Genomic DNA, 26,028 nt, shown 5'->3' on the forward strand with positions numbered 1-26,028 from the left:
TGATCCATAATTGAATGTACACCATGCTGAAATCATGTTAGAAGTCCATGCAAATGTGTGTGAAAAATGGAAGTTGAAATTATCCAAATGGTCCTTTAACTTACACCCATGCGCAAGTCCTTCATACTTTGGCCAAATGAGATGATCTTGAACTTTTTGGAAAGGTGAGATCAAGGGGAACAACTTTCATGCTGAACAAGTTTTCATTTGAAGCTTGGATCATGGTGAATTTTGAGGTGGAAGTTTGGGAAATCAAGCATATTTGAAAATTTTCTATGTCCCAAGTCAAATGTTCACTTCTTCCACCTTGAACAACTTTTTCTATGGACTTCAAATGAGAAACGTTCCTTCATCAAAGTTATAGCTCTTTCAAACCTCTTAAATTTGGCCACAAATGTGACCTTATTTGGGTTTGACATGAAGGAGTTATGCACTTTAGAAGTTGAGGAAAATCACTTGTTCAATGGTAATGGCCTAAAATGACCTATAATGTTTCCTTTTGGCACATGCGTTTTCAAGTTGAATTTGAACTTCCTCCCAACATAAGAGTTGAATTAGACATCTTGAATTAGATCATGCAATTTGAATGGATTCCATATCTTAAAAAATGAGAAAGTTATGGTCTTGGGAAGTTGACCTCCAAACTAGGGTTCAGACAAAATGACCTATAATCTTTCACCATAAAAAATGACATTACAAGAAAAACTAGCACTTGACCTCAACATGGAAGTTGTTTGGAATGTCATTTTTAGTAACGTTTCTCTTGGAATCATTTTCATATGACAAAACGTGTAGGAGATAGGGTCTAGGGAACCCCAGTTTTGACCAGTTGACTTTCTCTGATCAACCACCATGAACGAACTTGCTAGCTTGATATTCTCTTGACTTTTGGGACTCATGGAGGATCATATATGCATAAAATGATGTAATGTGAAGTATCCCTTGAAATATTTGATCAATTATTGAAGAAACTTGTTGAAGAAGTCACACAAGATACCCAGATGAATTAGGGTTTGCAAGGCAAACCAACTCCAAAATCTTGATGATTTCTTGATCAAAATAACATGTGAAAATCATGGGGATCAAGATATGATTCTTAGAGTCAATGTAAACCATTTCTTGATTGTGCTCCTTGCATTGAGGGTCTCAAACCATTGATATGAGCTTGATATGGCATAGGTGAGCATACACACTACCTACAAAAGCAACAAACTATACATTGACATATTTTTGGTATTTTGGTTAGTAAAATACTGAAAAAAAATTATGATACAATCAAAAGTGCTTGGTGACCTCTCCCAATACAAGCCCAATGAATGAGGGGTAAGGAGGATGCCAAGGTGTGTTCCCAATGCTAATGCATATGATGAGATAACATGAGGGATCTTAGGGTTAAAATTGGGGTCTTACAGCTGCCCCTATTTAAGGACGTTCTAGATGAGGAGATGAAGGTTAAAATCTTTGTATCGACTTAGTAGAACGGACTCAAATAACAACATAGAAATGAATTTTAGTCCCTAAGAGACCTCATGATGCATATGATATGAAATGTTGAACATAACCTCTATGGGGAAATGTTGCCACAAAGGAAAAGAATCCGGAGAGACTGAAAGTCCGCAGGAGTATAACGCGTTCCATAAGGAAAACTCACTGGGGAGACAGAGACTCTGGGGAAAAAGTTGTACGTAGGCTAGGCTACGACTTAAAAACTGTTGGGGACACGAGGGTAATTCCATGAAAATAAATCAATGGAAAGACTCTGCCGAGGATATAGGGAAATCCGCAGGGGAAACAGGTAAATCAGGACGAAACTGAAATACTCGACCCAAATAGGAAATGACAATTTCACTGAGGAAAAACACTCAAACTCAAATGGGGAAGAAGGAACTTCAACACATGAGTAACATAAATATATTATCCATTACCGGTTACTGGGTAAGAAGATAACATAATCTGACAGAGAGGACATCCGTTACCGATTATGGTAAACATATCAAGGATGACTCATCGAGGGCAACAAAAGGTGTATTCATTACCAGTTACTGGGTAAGGATAACCAGTTGGGGAAAAGTCAAATAGGATTTACAGTTGCCGGTTACTGGGCAGAAGACCACAAAAAAAGAGAATATTTGTCATTGGTTAAAGTGAACATATCAAGGATAGACTCAAAGGGGAGAATATCCGTCATCAATCAAGATGAACATATCAAGGATAAACTGCAGGGAAAAAGTACGAATTACATCTATCAGTTACTGGATAGAATACCGAAAAGAGAATATCCGTCACGGGTTAGGATGAACATATCAAGGATAGACTCCGAGGGGATAAATAGGAATTACATCTATCAGTTACTGGATAGAATACCAAAAGAGAGAATATCCGTCACCGGTTAAGATGAACATATCAAGGATAGACTCCGCTGAGGGAAGCAGGATTTACAACTACCAGTTACTGGGCAGAAAACCGCAAAGAGGAGGAAACCCGTCATCGGTTAGGATGAACATATCAAGGATTAACCCTCTGGGGAATGAAATAGGGATTACAACTACATTTTACTAGGTAGAATACCAAAAAGAGGATATCCGTCATCATTTAAGATGAACATATCAAGGATAGACTCAAATGGAAGAATACCCGTCATCGATTAAGATGAACATATCAAGGCTAAACTTCCTGGGAAACGTGAAAACGGATCCGTCGGGGAAAATAAGAGGAAGTAGATTACTATTACCGGGTATTGGGTAAGAGTAAAGTACTCACAAATCGAGAAGAATATTACCATTTACTGGGTAACAGACTCTCGGGGGATCAAGGTATCTATCTAGGCAAGATATAGAAAGAAAAAGTCAATCAAAGACTCAACCCAATGAGAGTATAACTCAGGGGGAGTGGTTCCATCCAGATAATCAACTGGGGAGGAAGCTGAAATAATGATCATCCACGAGGAAATAACTCAGTGGGGGAATGAGAAAGGTTATATTCTTTCTACTTAAGGGGGCTGACACTCTACAATTGAAGGAGGACAGACGCACGAAATCTGCGTGGGGGTGATGATACCACCATAATAGAGGATCAGAAAAAGAATGAATCACAAAATGCAATAATAATGCAATAATGAAATCTATGGATGTATATGTATATGTATATATGATGATTATGCTGATAAAACAATCACAAGGATATAAATGTCAATGGTCTGAATCATCGTTACAACACTCAGCCGATCTCAACAGGATGGAGGCACCAACTAGAGAAAGAGATGTTAAGGATGAACATGAATCATTGATGCGTGTTTTTCGCAAGTGTACGAACGCGTCATAGTAATATAAAAGATTGTCGAATCCACAGAGACCACATGCCAATCTATCGTTAGCTATTGTTACGGTGTTTATCTAAGGTAATAGAAATAGGGTTTTTAAGAGTGCACAATGAAAAATAAAGTGTTAAATAAAATTTAATTAATAAAGACAGGTTCGAATGTAATTCACATAATCAATTAATAATCCAAGTACTTGCTAAAAGAATTACTTATGGGCAGTGTTTCCTACTTTGAAAAGAACCAATTTAACGGGAATTGTCGCTTTCGCGTATTCAGAACCGAGTTGTACTCCCTAAGCAAACCCTCTTATTGTCACTTATAAAAAGGCGCGCATTGCGTTAGAGTAGTAAACCTATTTTTAAGAAATATAGTATCTTGACTAAGTTGAAAAGTACTTTGACCTGGATTTCTTAACCAAAAGAGGTTCTCACGAACCAGACTCTAAACTTATAAACGCGTCCGAAAATAGTTTTAAAATCACTTTTCTTTTTAAGTTAAAAACTCATAATGAACTAAACAAAGCGCTTTTGCTGTATTTGAAATAGTTAAAAACAACCAAGTTTAAACAGACGTCGCACGACTTTCGATCTTACCCAACGGAAATTAAGTGCGGGAAAACTTAAGTTGAAAGTAAAAATAGCCCTTAAGTATTTCTACGAACAATTGCACGGATTATCGGTTCAATTACGATCCTTACATTCTAACCTTTATAGGTTTAGCCAGACATGGTAAAGTAAAGATGCATTTTAATTTAAATAAAAGTAGTGCGGTGCAGGAAATTAAATAAAAGTAGTGCGGTGTGAGAAATAAACAAAGTAAAGTGCGAGTGCGGAAAATAAATAAAAGTAGTGTGGTGCAGGAAATTAAATAAAAGTAGTGCGGTGCGAGAAATAAACAAAATAAAGTGCGAGTGCGGAAAATAAATAAAAGTAGTGCGGTGCAGGAAATTAAATAAAAGTAGTGCGGTGCGAGAAATAAACAAAGTAAAGGCAGTGCGGGAAAGTAAACAAAATAAAGACAGTGCGGGAAAGTAAAGAAAATAAAGGCAGTGCGGGAAAATAAAGTAGACAAAGGTAAAGCAATAAAACCTGCTCCAATCAGAGGGTCGAATAAAATGCGTAACAGAAATGAAAATGGCGGCAGGATTAAACTTCCTTCCAAAGTGCTCCAAACTCGATTACAGACTCGATTACATAGTGTGGCAACAGTCCGATGTGAAGCGATTACCACTTTTACAATACTGATATATGCCTAGTTGTAACTAAGTTTGGATGATGAAACAAATAAAATCAAGGCTCTATTTATAGGCAAGGAAAATAATGGAAATGACAAGGATGCCCCTCAGTTTGAAAATGGGAGGGAAACATATTGTTCTTGTGGCGCCCGCCACAACATCATGGCGCCCGCCACAGGAAGAAATTGTGGCGCCCAAGTGGAGATAGTGGGAGCTGTGGCAGTTGAGGAGAGGTTGAAACTGGGACACGTCATGGTTGGACCCATGGCGCCCGCCACAGTGGGAGCCACAAGTGTAAAATGCTGATTTTTTGGCTTTTTAGCTCATTTTCGCTCCTTTTCTCGATCGGGGCTCCGATTAGACTGAAAACCTGAAAACAAAGAAAAATATAGTAATAACAACAAAATAACAATAAAACAACTAAAATGCATGCGAAATCGGAGTCGAACATACGGTGAATTTCAGTGTCATCAATCATCTGTCTCGAAGGCTCGGCCCTGGCTGGGGAAAGAGGACAAATTTGCTGAGGACCTGCACCATCAACTCTGCGGGGAATTTTAGGTCAACACCACATCAAATGGGAGACAACCTTATAGAAGACCATAAATATTTCTCAAGAATCAGTGCTAACAGGGATCAAGCACAAACTCTGTTGACGACTCGAGCGAGGTAACAATCTGTGCTGAGTTTATGCAAACCGTTAAGACGATGCGCCTACAACTCAAAGATAGGGAGGCAAATACGAACTCAATTGGGGAAACCAACAAAACTTGGTCGGGGAAGTTGAGTTGTTGTTCGGAAAAGATGATCGAACCAACTGCTTGGGGAAGACCAACAATGCTTCACATTTTGGGACTTACCTGTTCTTAGACTGCTGTTATTGTTCCTTTAAAGGAATTTATTGCTTTTATTATTTTAAGAAAAACATGATTTTGATTTTTAAAATTTAATTTCAAAATGATCATAATAAAATTTAATTCTATTCAGCTGAATAAATAAGAGTAGAAACAATTGGATAAAAAGCTCAACTTTATTTAATAGAATGGTAGTCTGTAAATGACAAGACTCCATAGATCCTTACAAAAGTTGAAAAATGGTAATTTACATGGAAGAGGGCTACATTGAATACAATGATCATTACTCCTTCTACCAACTTTGATATCCATTGTGCTCTTGGCTTCGATTGAAGATGAATCAGAACCAAATGACGTGCCAAGAATGTCTTCAAAATCGAAGGTCGACCGAATGCAGTTACTTGCCATGATCCCTAGTTTTTGCATAAATTGCCCCAAGGCGGGGTACTCAATTTATCAGGATAAATTTTCTGTTTTATGTCTCTAACTTTTGCCTGGGTCGCCCTTTCGGGTTTTCAATCCACCGAGACGCTCATTTTTGCCTAAGCCGCCCTTTCGGGTTTTCAACTTAGCGAGTTGTTCTTTTCTTTTTAGGAGAAGTATTTCTTGACTGCATCGACATTCATAGGACGAATGAACTCTTCACCATCCATAGTTGTAAGAATCAAAGCACCACCTGAAAAGGCTCTCTTAACAACATATAAGCCTTCATAATTAGGAGTCCATTTGCCCCTAGAATCTGGTTTGAAAGATAAGATTTTCTTGAGCACAAGGCCACCTTCTCTGAATACACGAGGTTTGACCTTCTTATCAAATGCTTTCTTCATTCTTTGCTGATATAACTGACCATGACACATGGAAGTTAACCTCTTCTCTTCAATTAAGTTCAGCTGGTCATATCTGGTATGACACCATTCAACTTCTGTCAACTTGGCTTCCATCAACACACACAGTGATGGGATCTCAACCTCTATCGGGAGCATAACTTCCATTCCATAAACAAGTGAGAAAGGGGTTGCCCCTGTTTAAGTGCAGATAGATGTACGATACCCATGCAAAGAAAATAGGAGCATCTCATGCCAATCCTTGTACGTCACAACCATTTTCTGAATGATCTTCTTGATGCTCTTGTTTGCAGCTTCAACGGCCCCATTCATATTGGGTCTGTAGGGAGAAGAATTATGATGTGCGATCTTAAAGTCTTTGCAAAGAGCATCCACCATATTATTATTCAAGTTTCATCCATTATCAGTAATGATCTTACTTGGCACACCATACCAACATATAATCTAATTCTTGATAATCCTTACAATAACTTGTTTGGTTACATTTGCATACGATGCCGCTTCAACCCACTTTGTGAAGTAGTCAATGGCCACCAGAATGAAACGATGTCCGTTTGAAGCTTTGGGCTCAATCATGCCAATCATATCAATTCCCCACATGGAGAAGGGCCATGCAGAGGAAATGACATTCAACAGTGTCAGAGGAACATGAATCTTATCTGCATAAATTTGACACTTGTGGTATTTCTTCACAAACTTGCAACAATCAGATTTCATTGTCAGCCAATAGTAACCTACTCTCAACATATTCTTAGCCATAACATGTCCATTGGAATGAGTACCAAAGGAACTTTCATGGACTTCAGTCATCAATAAGTCTGCTTCGTGTCTATCCATGCATCTGAGTAGAACCATATCGAAGTTTCTCTTGTACAACAAATCACCATTCAGGTAGAAATTGCCAGCTAATCTCCTCAAAGTCTTCTTATCTTTCAGAGATGCCCCAGGCGGGTAAATCTGACTTTGGAGAAAACATTTGATATCAAAATACCACGACTTTTCATCTTTGATCTCTTCAACAGTAAACACATGAGCTGGCCTATCAAGAGGCATCACAATCAAATTGGGAACTTCATTCCAGAATTTTACCACAATCATTGAAGCCAACACTGCAAGAGCATCTGCCATCCGGTTTTCATCTCGAGGGATATGATGAAATTCACTTGTAAAGAAAGTTGAAATCCTTCTCGCATAATCTCTATATGGTACCAAACCGGGTTGATTCGTCTCCCATTCACCTTTGATTTGATTCACAACCAAAGCTGAATCTCCATAGACGTCCAAATACTTGATTCTGAGATCAATGGCCTCTTTAAGCCCCATAATGCAAGCTTCATACTCAGCCATGTTGTTTGTATACTTGAAAGTTAATCTAGATGTAAATGGAAAATGAGTACCTTAGGGGGTAATAATCACTGCCCCAATGCCATTACCATACTGATTAACAACTCCATCAAACACCATGCCCCAACGGGAACCAGGTTCTGGCCCTTCTTCAAGCAATGACTCATCACAATCTTTTATTTTCAAATACAAAATCCCTTCATCAGGAAAATCATACTGTACTCACTGATAATCTTCAATAGGTTGGTGAGCCATTTGGTCAGCCAAGACACTACCTTTAATAGCTTTTAAAGATCAGTATTCAATATCATACTCGGATAACAACATCTGCCAACAGGAAATCCTCCCGATTAAAGCAGGCTTCTCAAAAATATACTTGATTGGATCCATTTTGGATATCAACCAAGTAGTATGATTCAACATATACTAACGCAGACGCTTAGCAGCCCAAGCCAATGCGTAACAAGTCTTTTCAAGTATAGAATATCGAGACTCACAGTCGGTGAATTTCTTATTGAGGTAGTAAATTTCATATTCTTTCTTTCCAGTTTCATCTTGCTGACTAAGAACACAACCCATACTTTCTTCAAGCACAGTCAAATACATGATCAATGGTCTTCCTTCAATGGGCGGAGACATAATTAGAGGCTCAAGCAAATACTCTTTGATACAGTCAAAAGCTTCTGGAAATCCTCGGTTCAATCACAAGACTGATCTTTCCGAAGATGCTTGAATATAGGCACGCACGTGGCAGTCATATGCGATATGAATCTTGAGATATAATTCAAGCGGCCGAGAAAACCTCTGACTTGCTTCTTAGTTTTGTGCGCAAGCATCTCTTGTATTGCTTTGACCTTGGCAGGATCAACTTCAGTACCCTTCTCCCTGACAATAAAGCCCAACAACTTACCAGAACGAGCACCAAATGTACACTTATTAGGATTCAAGCGGAGTTTGTACTTCCTCAAACGCTGGAATAGCTTCAACAAATGCTCAACATGCTCTTCTTCCTTACTTGATTTAGCAATCATATCATCAACATAGACTTCAATATCTTTATGCATCATATCATGAAAAAGAGTGGTCATTGCTCTCTGGTATGTTGCACCAGCATTTTTTAAACTGAAAGGCATCACTCTATAACAGAATGTTCCCTAGGGTGTAATGAATGTGGTCTTCTCCATATCTTCGGGTGCCATTTTGATCTGATTATAATCGGAAAATTCATCCATAAACAAAAAGACTTTGAATTTAGCTGTATTGTCTACCAACGTATCAATGCGTGACAGAGGAAAATCATCTTTCGGACTAGATTTGTTCAAATATCTATAATCGACACACATGCGGGATTTTCCATCCTTCTTCGGAACAGGCACAATATTGGCCACCCATTATGGATACTCAGCGGTAGCAAGGAAACCAATATCAATCTGCTTTTGCACTTCTTCTTTGATCTTTACTGCCATATCAGGGTGAGTCCTCCTCAATTTTTGCTTGACTAACGGACATTCTGGCTTCAACGGCAATCTGTGCTCCACAATCTCAGAATCCAAACCAGGCATGTCTTGATAGGACCAAGCAAACACATCTGAATACTCTCGAAGAAGATCAATCAACCCCTTCTTAGCCTCTGGACATAGTTGAGACCCAATCTTGACTTCCTTCACATCATCTTCGGAACCCAAGTTGACTAACTCAACCTACTCTTCGAATGGCTGAATGGCTTTTTCCTCATGCTCACGTAGATGAGATAATTCTTCAGACAATTCTTCATCACTTTCTTCCTCAGCCTCAAACACGGGGAATTCAAAGTTTAGAGAAGAAGTATTATCATTGTATTCAATGGGTTTAGAAACCAACCTGCATAATGATTTGATATTTTGATTTTAGAGAAGTGAATTGTGACCAAATATTATGCAGATGGACAATTATTTATTTATGTTTTTTGTGATTACCATTTTCAGAAAAGAAAAAAGTAAAAATAAAAACATCATAGATGTGGATGAATAAAATTGCATTTTATTGATGATAAATTTTAATAATGCCCAACAATGTTCACTTCTCCCTTAGGCATAGGAGAAGGATTTTCTAAAAAAAAACAAATTACTTAGAGCGATGGACACTAACAGGAACATCAATAGCAACCAAATTGTTGCAAGCCTTTCCATGCGTCATAAAATTGGCGCAGTCTTCACCTTCGTCACCCTCAATTACAACAACTGAGTGTTGTTCATTACCATGGATGAACCCTCCGCTACGGAAACTCGGTTGCATATCTTTAGCTTTGACATGAGATGACCCTCGCTGAAATCCCAATCCGGCTCTATTCTTGTTCTCGGTGATCTCTACCATACGACCCCACTGATATGTACTGCCATCTTCAATAATTTTCTGCGCATCTTTGAAAGAGGACATGGGTGCCCCAGTTTTCTTCACTTCAGCAATAAATAGAGCTTAGAACGGAGTTCCAACCTCCTCCTCAACTTCAACATATGGAAAGGACGACAAATGGATCACCAACATCGCTTTCTCTCCACCCACAATGACAAGCTTGCCATTCTTCACAAATTTCAATTTTTGGTGCAGAGTAGACGTCACAGCTCCAACTTCATGGATCCATGGCCTTCCCAACAAGCAGCTATAGGCCGGGTGGATATCCATTACTTGAAAAGTAATTTGAAAATCACTCAGACTTATCTTTACTGGAAGGTCCACTTCTCCTATAACAGTCTTGCGAGAACCATCAAAAGCTTTGACGATTACACCACTATACCTCATCAGGGTGCCTTGATAGGATAACCTGTACAAAGTTGACTTTGGGAGTACATTCAAAGAAGAACCGGTATCAACTAGCATATTTGACAGTGCATCCTCCTTGCAGTTCATCGATATATGCAGTGCTAGATTGTGATTTCTGCCTTCCTCGGGAAGTTCTTCGTCACAAAAGCTCAAGTTGTTATAGGAAGTGATATTAGCCACAATGTGGTCAAATTGATCCACAGTTACATCATGTTCTACATAGGCTTGATCCAACACTCTTTGCAATGCTTCTCTGTGCGCTTCAGAATTCATGAGAAGAGACAACACTGAAATCTTCGAAGGAGTTTGGAGAAGCTGCTCCACCATATTAAATTCGCTTTTGTTAATCAATCTCAACACTCCATCATCATCATTAGGCTTCAATTTGTCGGATTCACCAGACTGACACATTGGAGCACTAACAGGATTTACTGCAGGTACATCAGCCTTCTTACCAACAAACACATCTTCTATCACCTCTTTCGGAAAGACAAGTCCAAAAACATGACCACTACGGGTCACCTTCGCAATATCGGCGATGTTCACAACATAATTGGTCGTAGGCAACAGAACCTCTTGACCGTTCTCCACCATGGTAGCATTATATTGGTACGGAACAACTCTATCAGATGTATACGGGATGGGGCCCGCTAACCGTATTACTAACGGTGATACTGATCTGTTGACGATATTATTGTTGCTGCTGTCAAACTGAATTACTACCCGCTCAGGGGTCTTGAACACCGAAACAATAACATTCACATCATCTATATCCCTCAACAGTTGAATCTGGATTACATTCTCATCCATCAACTTCTGGATATCCCTCTTGACGATCAAACACCCACGGGGGTTTACACAACAAATTACACAACCATCATGGTCGTGCTCACAATCACTGATGGTTCACAGGGTCCTATGTGAAATTCTGGCGTAGTCAGTATTCAGATGTTCTACTTCAAGTCGTGACATCTGATCTAACATTGTACTTATTACAGCAAGACAGTTATTACACTTTGTATTATTGTGCACCTTTTCACAGTGTCACAACCTCTCCTTCTATGTCATCCTATAGAGGAGGAACAATTAGTTATGTGCACCATAACATTCACTACTGTTGTTTTGCTACACAGTTATCAGCTCGATGTCTCAATCCTGTTTTGAGCATCATCTGTTATATTGTTCCAGTTTGTTGGTCATGTACTTGTATTTCCTAAATTAAAGGTTGTAACAAGTTAAACTGATCTCCACTTATTAAGGAGCTAACAAATAGATTATTTGTTAGTTTCATTAATTGTAGCTTAGTTGTTAGTTTCCTAGATTTTAGATCAGCTGGTGGATTCCTGGAGAATAGCCTGAGAAAAATCCTGAAACAGAAAAACTAACCATCCAACAATATAGCATATGCTGTCAGGAATGAATGTCACAACATTCCGTCTGACATCCAAGTCCAGAACCATATGCTCAGTCTGTTTAGTTCCTAAACACAGACTGCTAAATTTGCTGTACTGTAAAAGACCAACCAGTCTCTACTTCAGTATCAGCTTACTGGAAGAACTGTCAAGACATCCAGTTTGACAGTTTCACACTGCTCTTTTGGCCTTGTCTGATATGCTTTTGAAAACCAGACTTCACTACATACTGAACTGAATTCATCAGCTTATTAAACAGTATGTGCTGTTGTTGATGGATGTCAAGACATTCTAATTGACATTCCAACAGAAGGCTATGTTTCAGGTTTGTTATTAACTTGAATGGCAGACTGTAACACAACCTGAATTATAACATGCAGTAGGTAAACAAACACAGGAAATTGTTAACCCAGTTCAGTCCAACATGACCTACATCTGGGGGCTACCAAGCCAGGAAGAAGATCCACTATTAGTAGTATCAATTCAGAGTTAAACTCCCCCGTTTACAACTCATCACTTAATCCCTACCCAATGCAATCTATATCTAGGAACTCCTAGATAGAAACCTCCAGTTTCCATTCCTATCACTACAAATACAATGTAATGTGCAAACACCTTGAACTTGCTTCACAGCTTCATTCAAGAACATAATTACTCTTGCCTACAGGCTTTGAGTAACAAACACTCTCAGGTTTACCACTGAGAGACACATGGTAACCTTCCCACAGATTGGGAGGTTTACCTTACACACACCCCTAAAAATTCATTCTAAGAGGCTTACAAAAACTAGATTACAATCAGCTATTTATAACCTAATCACCCAACTGGATTTGGGCCTTCAGAAAATTGCAGCAGACTTGTTCTTTGCTGTTGCAACTTCAGCAGAAAAATTCTGCTACAAACAAGGTCTTCAAGTTCCTAAACTCTCTCCATATATATCTCCTTATTTAGAGCCTATATATATTCTGATTTAGTCTTCAAGACCTCCACATGGGAGTTAGGATATTCACCAGATATCCTTGCTGATCCCATGACATATACTGAATTAATTAATTCAGTCTTCTACACATGTGCGATGTCACAGACCTGACGTCGTGACATCGTACATGACATGTTGGTCCAGATGTTGAATTTCTTCAACCCAACATATTAAAACAACAGAGGTGGATACATTATTTGTTTTCTAAAATTAATGCCAATCCTGAGGTATCAACAATCTCCCCCTTTGGCAAATTTTAGCTAAAACAAATAAGCCTCTGTTATTATCTCCCCCCACCATGAACACCACTGTTGGTGTACACGAGGAAGATGAGGTACACGGGTCAGTTGTACCAGAACCCTTCCCTTCAACAGGAGAGCTTCCTGAAGAGTATGTAATGCTGAGTACACGAATGATGTAACTCAGATTACAAGGCACAACTGTCCTCTTAACTCAGATCACAAGACACAAGTGGTAATTCAGTTGGTGAATTTTGTGTCTAACCCCAACCCCAACTTTCTGTTTGCTACCATTGCTACCACAGTGATCTGTTTGCTTCTCGACCCCAGGACTATGTTTGTTTCTCTCCCCCTTTTTAGCTAAACATTTGTAAAGGCTCCCCTCACAAAACCAGATCCAGGCGCAGCTTGCCCAGACCTTAACATACCCCATGATTCTGAGAATGGAGTGTTTCTGTTGTGAGGAGAGGAGGGCTCTTGCATCCTTTAAATAGTCCTGTCCGTGCCTAGGAATTTCCGGTCGAAATAAATGCTTGGTCAAGATGCATTTATGTTTGCTGAGAAACAGTCAGAGAATCACCAACAAAATCTCAGACTATCTTTGAATACCTTTTATAGCTCTTGACTGTTTCTTTTCCAAAACAGTCGTTCAGTGCATGGAGACCATTCCATATATGCAGTCAGACACGTTGCACGCGATGTCTTAACATTCCTGCATTCAGCCAGTATTCAACAAGACCTCTGTCATACCTTCAGTGGGGACTTGACACCTAGCACTGCTACAGCCAACTATTCACACTTCAGTTGATGGTTACTCCCCCTGAACCACACAGCTGTAGCCATCAGGCTTATCCTGGTTTATCAGACTTAGCCACATCACCCTCATAATTCCTAATGACTTTAAGATTCAGAAGGAATTAACAGCACTGTCCAGGGCAATGTCATGACATCCGGTCAGACATTCTTCTGCTCACTCAGCCTTGCCACACATCACAGCATCCTGAAAACTACCAGGTTGCCATACCCCGTTATCTGAGAGCACATAGACCACAAGCTTGGTGATTACTTGCAACACACGGACACACTCCCCCTGTCATGGACAACCTACTCTCTTGGAGGTCACACATGATCATACCCAACACCCCAAGGTTGGACCTTCACATACTTCCTGATTCAAAGAGATTCCAGACCACTTGTTGAAAGGAAAACATAAGACGCATCTTCATGTCTTCAAGAGCGCACCCTCTGTCCAACCCTCTTGGCTGAACACATCCACACTCTGTGTCACTCTCTCTTCTAACCAGAACAGGAGATCACTTCACCAGATGTTTTAACATCAGCTGGGGCGTCCTTCACAGCATCACAAGGGGCACTATCTGACAGGCTTCAGATATTACTGAGTCCCCAGTTTGGGCCAGGGGAACCCAAACATACATTGGGATATATATACTCTCATTCCACTACCAGAGACAGTCTTCCATAGATAGCTCAGAACTCCTACCACAAGCTCCAAGGGATGAATAGAGAACACCTCCCTTTGTCTTCAACTTAATACTTTTCTATTCAAAAGTAATTTGTCTCAGACTTTCCTCAAGAATAATCAGCTGCCTTATGGTGATTATCTTGATTCTTGAACTCACTTCTGAGATAGACCAAATGCCACTGGTTGATTACCTCCTTCATGAATTCTCATATGACAAGGTCAAATGCTGCCTTTTGACCTCCCCAAGTTTATCAGACTTCTCCCAAAGATATTCTGACCTTTCAAGTGAGATTTGAACTTCAAACTTTTGAAGTGTCCAATCTACAACCCTGTAGATCCTTCTATCTCAAGTTGATGTGCCACTTCATCAACTAAGAATCTGATGCTAAACCGAATGTCACAACATTGTGCTTGACATCCAGCTGTTGAATTCAGCTCCTTCTTTTGCCACTTGAAAGAACTTCCTCCCTTCACAGAACAAGAGTTCAATGTTCTCATAGACTTGATTTTGGAACCAAGTTTGAGTAAACAACCTCCATCCTGCAGGTTTGCAGTTAAGTCATCCAAGCTCACACCTTGATGAATCCCTGCTTCTTCTCTAAAGACATCAGACACTCTGATGTATGAGTCTTCAGAAGGATTAGTTGGAACCTAACCCTTCAGCTATGCCAAGGATTCCTCTTCCTAAAGCAAGGCTGTTTCCATGATGTCAAGACTGCTGTCACTAGTTCTTGACTCCACAGTGTGCATTAGCCAATGCACTTCCTTACCTAGATCAGAAATAAACTGATCCAAGTAACCACCATCAAGACTATGATGTCTTCTTCTTCTTGTACACACCAGGGCTGAACATGTTTCTTGCCAGGAAACCTTTTCAGAGATCATACGCTTTTGCTGCCACCAAAGAGATAGATCAAAGCCAATGTACTATCCTTCCTGTGATTCTGCACAGGGTCTTGAAGAAGAGATGTTCCAACATCTTTAAGAACATCAGTTATCTTGAGCTCCAAGGATAATCAGTTAAACACTTGCACTTGGCACAAGTAGACATTGATCTTAAATCCTTTCCCAATCATCCCTTCAGATACTTCCACCATAAGAATACTTTGAAAATACTCTTCTTGTGTCAACATCTTCTGCTTGCAAGCACCTAGACAATTTTGAAAGTCTTCCCAGATTAAATTCACCCTTAGGAATGAGAGAGATGAATTCTTCCTTGCAAATGTGTCACACAACCACCAGAACCCATGTGACACAGGTCAACAGCCAACCAGACCCTAGGCTGACCAGACTTGAGGAGGTTAACCAAAACTCCCCCTCAACTTAACAATCATGGATACTCCACACCAATATCCATGCATTGTACACATATGTCTCAACATGACATACACTATCCCTACCAGTGGCAACTAACTCCTCCAATCAGACTCCAGCTGACCATAAGTACTAGTGAGACACACAGAACCAGTCGATAGTAGTTATGCATTGCCAGGGCATACTACTTCAACCAACCTCTGAATCTTCATATTCTTACTCCTTGACAGAACTGCCACTTCTGCACGTGGTGTTTGAATAACATGATTCATGGTTCCAATCCTCATAGATGATACAACACTCAGGTTACCCCATTATTGACTGCTAACATCCAGGGGACTTGTCTTCCAACACACCATAGTACTTCAGGGAACAACTATCCAATCCTGATCAAACTGCAGGAGTATGCCAAACAGCAGGAGTTTGCACAATGTCACATCTCAACCAGCTCAACTTCTAGGGATGACCTTCTTGAGCACACACCCAGTTGACCCTGCTCTTGTCAACTTAGCACACACAGATGTCTCCTCTTCCAGGTCAGGAGTAGGTTCCAAACAGAATTATCCCTTTGTTTGAACCCTAATACATCTGCTCTTCAACCAGTAGCTGCATACTTGTTGAACAACATGTTCTAACATCACATAGAACATTGGTTCCACCTCCTTGGAACAAACCTTCCTTGAAGGTCTTCAAGGTCTTCATATACACTACTCAAGAGAGTAAGAGAATCAGTAATTAAGTGACTCTTACCATCCTGAAGTGAGAACGTCATGATGAGTGGACTTGAGGAGACTCAAGTATCTTTGACATCTTCAGTAGATTATGATGAGATCTTGAACACAGCAGCCTTTCATCCACATGAGGGGAAACTACATCAGAGTTTGAGTTCTGCCAGGTATTATGCAGCGGAAATCATAATACAACTCAACCTGTGAACACACACTTCACCAGATTGGCCTCCAAGACCATACCAGGTTTGAATGTGATTAAGTACTGGCACAGCTGTCTCACACTCAGGCCAATTGCCAATCTCCAGAGACAGGAACACACCATTCCTGTCATGAACAGTCCATCCACCTACTTCAAGGGACCATTCAGGGAATTGCAGAACCTTACACAGGGTCCAGCTTCAGTACTAACATAACTCCTTGCCAGCTACCAGAAAGTATCACCCATGGATCTCATCTAGAGACAGAACAGGATGCCTGCTCTGATACCATTTGAAATTCTGGCGTAGTCAGTATTCAGATGTTCTACTTCAAGTCGTGACATCTGATCTAACATTGTACTTATTACAGCAAGACAGTTATTACACTCTGTATTATTGTGCACCTTTTCACAGTGTCACAACCTCTCCTTCTATGTCATCCTATAGAGGAGGAACAATTAGTTATGTGCACCATAACATTCACTACTGTTGTTTTGCTACACAGTTATCAGCTCGATGTCTCAATCCTGTTTTGAGCATCATCTGTTATATTGTTCCAGTTTGTTGGTCATGTACTTGTATTTCCTAAATTAAAGGTTGTAACAAGTTAAACTAATCTCCACTTATTAAGGAGCTAACAAATAGATTATTTGTTAGTTTCATTAATTGTAGCTTAGTTGTTAGTTTCCTAGATTTTAGATCAGCTGGTGGATTCCTGGAGAATAGCCTGAGAAAAATCCTGAAACAGAAAAACTAACCATCCAACAATATAGCATATGCTGTCAGGAATGAATGTCACAACATTCCGTCTGACATCCAAGTCCAGAACCATATGCTCAGTCTGTTTAGTTCCTAAACACAGACTGCTAAATTTGCTGTACTGTAAAAGACCAACCAGTCTTCTACTTCAGTATCAGCTTACTGGAAGAACTGTCAAGACATCCAGTTTGACAGTTTCACACTGCTCTTTTGGCCTTGTCTGATATGCTTTTGAAAACCAGACTTCACTACATACTGAACTGAATTCATCAGCTTATTAAACAGTATGTGCTGTTGTTGATGGATGTCAAGACATTCTAATTGACATTCCAACAGAAGGCTATGTTTCAGGTTTGTTATTAACTTGAATGGCAGACTGTAACACAACCTGAATTATAACATGCAGTAGGTAAACAAACACAGGAAATTGTTAACCCAGTTCAGTCCAACATGACCTACATCTGGGGGCTACCAAGCCAGGAAGAAGATCCACTATTAGTAGTATCAATTCAGAGTTAAACTCCCCCGTTTACAACTCATCACTTAATCCCTACCCAATGCAATCTATATCTAGGAACTCCTAGATAGAAATCTCCAGTTTCCATTCCTATCACTACAAATACAATGTAATGTGCAAACACCTTGAACTTGCTTCACAGCTTCATTCAAGAACATAATTACTCTTGCCTACAGGCTTTGAGTAACAAACACTCTCAGGTTTACCACTGAGAGACACATGGTAACCTTCCCACAGATTGGGAGGTTTACCTTACACACACCCCTAAAAATTCATTCTAAGAGGCTTACAAAAACTAGATTACAATCAGCTATTTATAACCTAATCACCCAACTGGATTTGGGCCTTCAGAAAATTGCAGCAGACTTGTTCTTTGCTGTTGCAACTTCAGCAGAAAAATTCTGCTACAAACAAGGTCTTCAAGTTCCTAAACTCTCTCCATATATATCTCCTTATTTAGAGCCTATATATATTCTGATTTAGTCTTCAAGACCTCCACATGGGAGTTAGGATATTCACCAGATATCCTTGCTGATCCCATGACATATACTGAATTAATTAATTCAGTCTTCTACACATGTGCGATGTCACAGACCTGACGTCGTGACATCGTACATGACATGTTGGTCCAGATGTTGAATTTCTTCAACCCAACATATTAAAACAACAGAGGTGGATACATTATTTGTTTTCTAAAATTAATGCCAATCCTGAGGTATCAACACTATGCATCTCCACCAAGGACCTACGAATACGTCGTACATCAAATACTCTGAAATTTCCCGGACAGCCATCTACCATATAAACAGAGGAGTTACCATGAGCGGGCAATGGGTTAGCTTTCACATTCGGCGCACGGTCCTCAAAGGACACCATCCCACTTTTTACAAGCTTCTGAACCTCATACTTCAATGGGTAATAGTTTTCGATGTCATGGTTAGGATCTCCTTGATGAAAGGCACAACGGAGTTCAGTGTCTTAAGGAAAATCTTGGTCATCTCCTTTTCTTGCAACAGAGGATTGATCTGAGCAGCAAGCTCTCTCCACCTATGGGCATACTCTTTAAATGTCTCTTTATCTTTCTGAGACATAGACCTCAGCTGGTCTCTATCAGGCGCCATGTCCATGTTGTACTTATATTATTTCACAAAAGCTTCACCCATATCGTTAAATGTGTGAACACTTGCACTATCTAGCCCCATGTACCACCTCAAAGCGGCACCAGTCAGACTGTCTTGGAAGTAGTGAATCAATAACTGATCATTATCAGTTTGCATTGATATTTTCCTGGCATTCATAACAAGATGGCTAAGTGGGCAAGTATTTCCCTTATACTTTTCAAAGTCAGGGACTTTGAACTTCATCGGGATCTTGACATTCGACACTAAGCAAAGTTCAGCAACACTCTTACCAAACAAGTCCTTTCTTCTCAACGTCTTCAATTCCTTTCGCAGCTCAAGGAACTGATCCTTCATCTCGTCCATCTTCTAATAAACATCCGGACCCTCAGACAACTCGGAATGGTAGATGGTATCCTCAACACGAGGCAGAGTGTGAACGACTGGAGGTGGCACAAACATGACTGGGCTAGATATCGGCATAGAAGCAAAGGTGGGTGCAAACCCTTCAGGCATGAAATTTGGTGGCATTCCCCACGGGAATCCAGCAGGCATAGTTGGACCGGACTGAGTAGCAGCAACAGGAACAGTTGAGGTAGCAACCTCTAAGATAACAATCCTCTAAGGGGGAAGAGTTGCAAAAATTGGAGAAGACTAATTCTGGGCAGCTAGACCAGACTCTGTAACGCCCCAAATTTATTTAATTATTTATTTATTTAATGATAGCATTTTATGAATTATTTGATAATTTGTTTATGTGATATTGGTGTGTTTTTAGGTGTTTTTTGAAGTTTTAGAATATTCGAGGGTATTTTAATAATTTAATAATTATTAAAATATTTGGTTAAGAGCGGTATATTTTATTTAATTATTAAAATAACGATAATAATTATTTGAGGTTTATAGTAATAATTATTTAATTATTTAAATATAGGGTGACACCTTATGTTAAAAATATATTTTCCTTTTAAAAATCAAATAAATATTTTATTTAAATATTAAAGGTGTGACGCTTAATTGAATAATTATTTAATTTAAGATTTATTTTATTTTATTTATTTATTAAATAAATACTTCGTATGGGATTAAATATATGGGAATTAATCTTTAATTGGATTAAACATAATATATATCGTAAGGAGAGTCTGACAGTTAGGGAAAATTAAGGTTTGACGCATATCGCTAAACGGCGCGCATCTGAATCTGGGGAGACCATTTTGGGAATGGTCCTGAGGCAGCAATTTGGAGAGGGAGGAATATCTAGACCTTGAAAGCTCAATAGATAAGGTAAGGGGGGAGATTGCTTACTATAGGGTGGGTTTTAGGCAGCAGAATGATGAGGGTTCCCTTACCCTCTCATCAGCGCTTCTTATTCATTTATGTGAAATGTATTAAATTAAAATACAAGTATTTTATTATACTCATTTGGTCTGACCATATGGGGTTTGTCCAAATACGTTTTATATTAAAATTTTGGTTTTGGGAGTCATCGTTGTTAGGATCTGGGCTCAAATGGGATAATCCTATTTGATCACTTTTGGTGATCGATATGATTTTTTTTGGTGATCGATATGATTTCTGATATGATTTTTGGATCGATAAAATAATTTTTGGTGATTTGTTAATAAAATTGAATGTTAAATGTTAAATCACAATATAATATAATATAATATTGAAGGTTTGTGATTGTTTTATTAAAAAGTATTTGTTAACAGAATAGCAGAAAGTGGAATTGGAAAGTTCTGTATTTCATATTTCGTGTGTTTACAAGAATACAATTTTGGGATTTATACAATTCAGTATTAGCTTACTTAGGTATGTAAATCTCCTATAATAAAGCTATAATAAATCTATAATAAAATTGTAATCTCCTATAATTAATCTATATCAAATAATATCCCTATAATATCTCTTAACAACCTCCCTCAAACTCTAGTTGGTATGGTGGATGCCAACTGGAGTTTGCTTAATAAATCTTTGAAGCGCATAGGATTATGAGTTTTGGTGAAGGTATCAGCCGGTTGGTCCATGGAAGGAATAGAAATCAACTGTATGGTGCCATTAGTAACATGATGGCGTACAAGGTGACAATCAATTGCAATGTGTTTTGTGCGCTCATGAAAAACATCATTATGGGAAATCTGGATAGCACTTATATTATCACAATAAAGCATAGTAGCAGAAGATTGTGTAACGCCCATATCGTTTAACAACCATCATAACCAAAGTAACTCAGCAGTAGCATCAACAAGAGCGCGATATTCAGATTCTGTGCTTGATCGGGCAACAACTGTTTGCTTTTTGCTACGCCAGGAAAGAAGAGAATTTCCTAAGAAGAAACAATACCCTGTTGTTGAGCGACGATCAGTAGGGTCACTTGCCCAATCTGCATCAGAGTATCCAGATAGGACCAAGGATGAATTAGCAGAGAAGCGTAAACCATGAAAAATAGTACCTTTAACATAGCGAATGATACGTAGAACTGCAGAGAAATGAGATGACTGAGGGGCAGCCATAAATTGACTGACTTTATGGACATCATATGCAATATCAAGGAGAGTGACAGTTAGGTAAACAAGACTACCAACAAGTTGTCGATACAAGGTGGCATCTTCAAGAGGAGTGCCGTCAAGTGGTGTGAGTTTGGAGTTGACTTCCAATGGTGTCAATTCAGTCTTGCAGTCTGTGATTCCTGCTCGAGAAAGCAAGTCAGAAGCATATTTGGCCTGGGAAAGATAATAGCCTTCTGAGTCTTGGGAAACTTCAAGCCCCAAAAAATAACTAAGGGAACCAAGGTCTTTCATTTCGAAATGTTGACTGAGATGTTGTTGTAAAGCTGAGATTCCAGTCTTGTCATCTCCGGTTATGATCATATCATCCACATAAAGAAGCAGAATTACAATACCATTATCACTTCTTCGAGTGAATAGAGCAGAGTCATGTGGACTAGAGAGAAAACCAAATTGTGTTAGAGTAGAACTGAACTTGGCAAACCAGGCTCTAGGAGCTTGTTTCAACCATTATAAGGCTTTTTGAAGTTTATAGACCTTATGGGGAGAATGATATCCTGGAGGAGGGTGCATATATACTTCCTCTGTCAAATCACCATGAAGGAAGGCATTTTTGACATCCATCTGAAAAGGCTTCCATTTACGAACTGCAGCAATGGCCAAGAGGCTACGAACAGATGTTATTCGAGCTACCGGAGCAAATGTCTCTTCATAGTCTATACCATACTCTTGAGTGTACCCTTTTGCTACTAGGCGAGCTTTATAACGTTCTACAGTTCCATCAGAGCGAGTTTTAATTTTGTAGATCCATTTGCATCCAATAGGAATCTTATCTGCAGGAAGATCAACTAATTCCCAAGTATTTGTCTTTTCTAATGCTTGAATTTCTTCAGCCATAGCTTGATGCCAAATGGGGTTAGTACTGGCCTCTCGATAAGAAGAAGGCTCATGAAGAGTTTTAATAGCAGAGTAACAATGGTAATCATTAAGACGAGTAGGTGGATTACTTACTCGGGTGGAATGGCGAGATGCAGGTACAATATCAACATCCGGAACAGGTTCAGTAGGAGCAGGTGAGGGCGGACGAGTATTGAGCTCAACATATGGAACAAGTTCATTAGGAGTAGGTGAGGGAAGAGGAGTATTGAGGTCATTGGAGTTATCTTCATTAGAACTTGGAAACAACTCAACTGAGGGATCAGTGAAATAAAATGAGTCAGTGTCAAGGGAATGATGAAATGTAGAAAGAGAGGAGAACATTGTGTTTTCCCAAAAGGTAACATGACGTGAGATGCGTAATCTGTTAGAGATTGGATCCCAACAGCGATATCCTTTGTGTTCTGTGCCATAGCCAAGAAACCAACAGAAGCGAGCACGTGGTTGTAATTTTGTGTGCTCATGAGGCTGCAAGAGAACAAAACAGACACATCCAAAAGGTTTAAGAATGGAATATTCAGGAAACTTACCAAATAGTTTTTCAAAAGGAGATAAGTTTTGAAGATTTATGGTGGGAAGCCGATTAATTGTATAGACAACATTAAGAGTTGCTTCCCTCCAAAACTTTTCTGAACACGAGGCTGAGAGGAGAAGAGCACGAACTGAGTCAAGGATGTGACGGTGTTTCGTTCAGCCCGACCATTTTGTTGGGAGGTGTGAGGGCATGAACGTTGAACCATGGTGCCTTGTTGACTGAGAAACTGAAGCAATGAAGATTCACGGTATTCCATCGCATTGTCTGTGCGAAGAATCTTAATAGCACAAGAAAATTGTGTTTTAACCATACGAGCAAAAGAAATATAAGTTTGAGGTAATTCAGAGCGATTTTTCAAAAAATATATCCATGTAAAACGAGAAAAATCGTCAATAAACAATACAAAATAACGAAAACCATTTATTGAAGAAACAGGAGAAGGCCCCCAAATATCTGAATGAATTAAATCAAAAGGACTATCTGAAATAGAAAGACTACGATTAAATGATAATACAGGTTATTTTGCAAGTTTACAATGTAAACAATCAAAAGACTCAAACTTTGTGGATCCTAATAACCCACGAGATATTAGAGGTTGAATTTTGCTTGTTGAGGTGTGACCAAGTCGAAGATGCCATTGATGAATTGGAGAATTCATAGTAGCAGTAGAGATATGATCTTTAGGAAGGTGAAGAGATTGTAACTCAAATAACCGACCCATCCTGCGACCCGTCCCAATGATCTGCTTCATTTGTGGATCCTGTACCTGAACACCAGAGGGGAAAAAATAAACATTCAGTCCTTGTTCACACAATTGACCAATGGAAATAAGATTGAGTTTCAAGTTAGGAATGTAATATGTGTCAGGAAGGGTGAGATTTAAGGTGGATACATGACCGGTATGAGTTATGTTCATTGTATTGCCACTGGCTGTGTGGATTGGTGGTAGAGATGAAACAAGTGTCGCAGCAGGTAATAATTTAATATCAGTGGTCATATGATTACTACATGCAGAATCAAAAAACCAACGAGAATTACCGGAAGTAGCAGACATGGCAGTAGAGGTATTGGAAGACATAACCTGTTTGATTAAAGCTTCAATATCACTCATAGTAATGGTCGTCGAACCTTCAGTGGCAGCAGCAGAGATGGAGGAAGATCCAGACGTTGGAACATTCTTGGATTTGGTGAAGCCACGATTTTGTTTTGGAGGTCCCGTGGGACAATGTTCAAGAATGTGACCGATGCCATGGTAGTACCTACACTCTATAGTAGGACAGTTAGCAAATATATGACCGGTGCGATTGCAATTCTTACATGGATGATGATTCGATTTCTGATGTGAGAATCGAGTAGTTGCAAGAGCAGCATCTATTTCAGGAGTTTTGTCTAGGTTCAGACGTGTTTCTTCAAAAATGATTTCTTGAATAGCAGTGTCCAATGATGGAAGCGGATTTCGATGTAGCAGTGAGGTACCTACGACTTCATATTCGGGCCGAAGAGCCATAAGTACTTGAATGAGATGAAGGTGGTCTTCATTGATTTTGGCCAGAGATATTTGGTGCCAAATTGGTTGGATTTGAGCAAGAAATTCATTCACTGATTGACCAGGTTCTTGCTTGGTATTGTGAAGTGTGGTCCATAACTGATAATAATGAACAAGTCCAGTTGTTTGATAATGGTTTTTCAATAATTCCCAAATTTCTTTTGCAGAATCGTAGTCATTAAACTGAATGTGAATAGACGGTACAGACGTGTTGCGCAGCCACGTGATGATCTGATGATTTTTACTATCCCAATCTTCAAGGCGGTCCGCAAATTTTGTAGCAGATTCATCTTCGTCTTAAGTTGGCTTGACGACATCGCCGGTGACTATGCGCCAAAGCTTGCGTCCGATCAGAAAACTCTTCATTCCTTGGACCCAGAGATTGTAGTTTGGTCCGGTCGAGGTTGTTGTAATGGGTTTAACAATATCAGTTTTCTCCATGATGCAGAGATGAACAGATGAACAGGATAATGGAGGACTGAGTTTGTACAGATCTGCAAGTAGATATACTGATGTTGCAGAAAGAAGAGAAAAAAAAAATTTAGGGATCGATGACCTATGCTTTGTATACCATGTTAGCAGAATAGCAGAAAGTGGAATTGGAAAGTTCAGTATTTCATATTTCGTGTGTTTACAAGAATACAATTTTGGGATTTATACAATTCAGTATTAGCTTACTTAGGTATGTAAATCTCCTATAATAAAGCTATAATAAATCTATAATAAAACTGTAATCTCCTATAATTAATCTATATCAAATAATATCCCTATAATATCTCTTAACAGTATTTATCCCTAAATGTTTCGGCAAATTGGTTTTTCCCAAAACCCTTTGGTCAATTCTATATGATAATATGTCAGAAGTGTTTATAGAGATAATCTCATTTGGTCACTCTTTGTCCTTTATTTTATGGTTCTGTTAACCGTAACTCTTTTGGAAAAAATCTAAAAACACTAAAATTAATCTTTTGATGAAAATCATAACTTTTGGAAGTTTGTCATTGAGAATTGTATGTTGTAAGAATTCTATATTAGGCGTCGGAAACTTGGAAAATCTAAGTTAGGAGGGCTGGTTGCACGTCCCGAAAGAGAAGTCGCGCTTCAGAGCGGTTCAGCAGAATTTTGCGCAAGTTTGGCGTCCGATGTCAGAATACCTCATATTTTATATTTTCGGAAAGGGAATCGTCCCAGAAATCAAAGTCACTATAAATAGTGATTATACGGTTTTAAGCCGTTTAAGCTCATTTAAGTTCTGAAAACAACATTTTATTATTTTCTGAAATTTCAACAATTTATGTTTTATTTATTTTATGTATTTAAAGACATTTGACAATGCCATAATGATTAACCTTTTGAT

General features: G+C 39.1%; 1 protein-coding gene across 1 annotated transcript in view; it reads right to left on the reverse strand.

The window, feature by feature from the left end:
- LOC127095502 (uncharacterized) overlaps window positions 1-25,112 on the reverse strand; it is a 52,538-nt gene extending 27,426 nt beyond the window's left edge. The window contains exons 1-4 of the mRNA XM_051034183.1: window positions 25,031-25,112; window positions 24,207-24,925; window positions 23,680-23,885; window positions 19,116-19,131 (exon numbers count right to left, since the gene is read on the reverse strand). Of these exons, the coding sequence (XP_050890140.1) occupies window positions 19,116-19,131; window positions 23,680-23,885; window positions 24,207-24,925; window positions 25,031-25,112 (1,023 nt within the window). The remainder of the gene's footprint in view (window positions 1-19,115; window positions 19,132-23,679; window positions 23,886-24,206; window positions 24,926-25,030) is intronic.
- Window positions 25,113-26,028: the final 916 nt, after the last annotated feature.

Source organism: Lathyrus oleraceus, chromosome 1 (assembly GCF_024323335.1).
Source record: "Lathyrus oleraceus cultivar Zhongwan6 chromosome 1, CAAS_Psat_ZW6_1.0, whole genome shotgun sequence".
Classification (NCBI taxonomy): domain Eukaryota; kingdom Viridiplantae; phylum Streptophyta; class Magnoliopsida; order Fabales; family Fabaceae; genus Lathyrus; species Lathyrus oleraceus.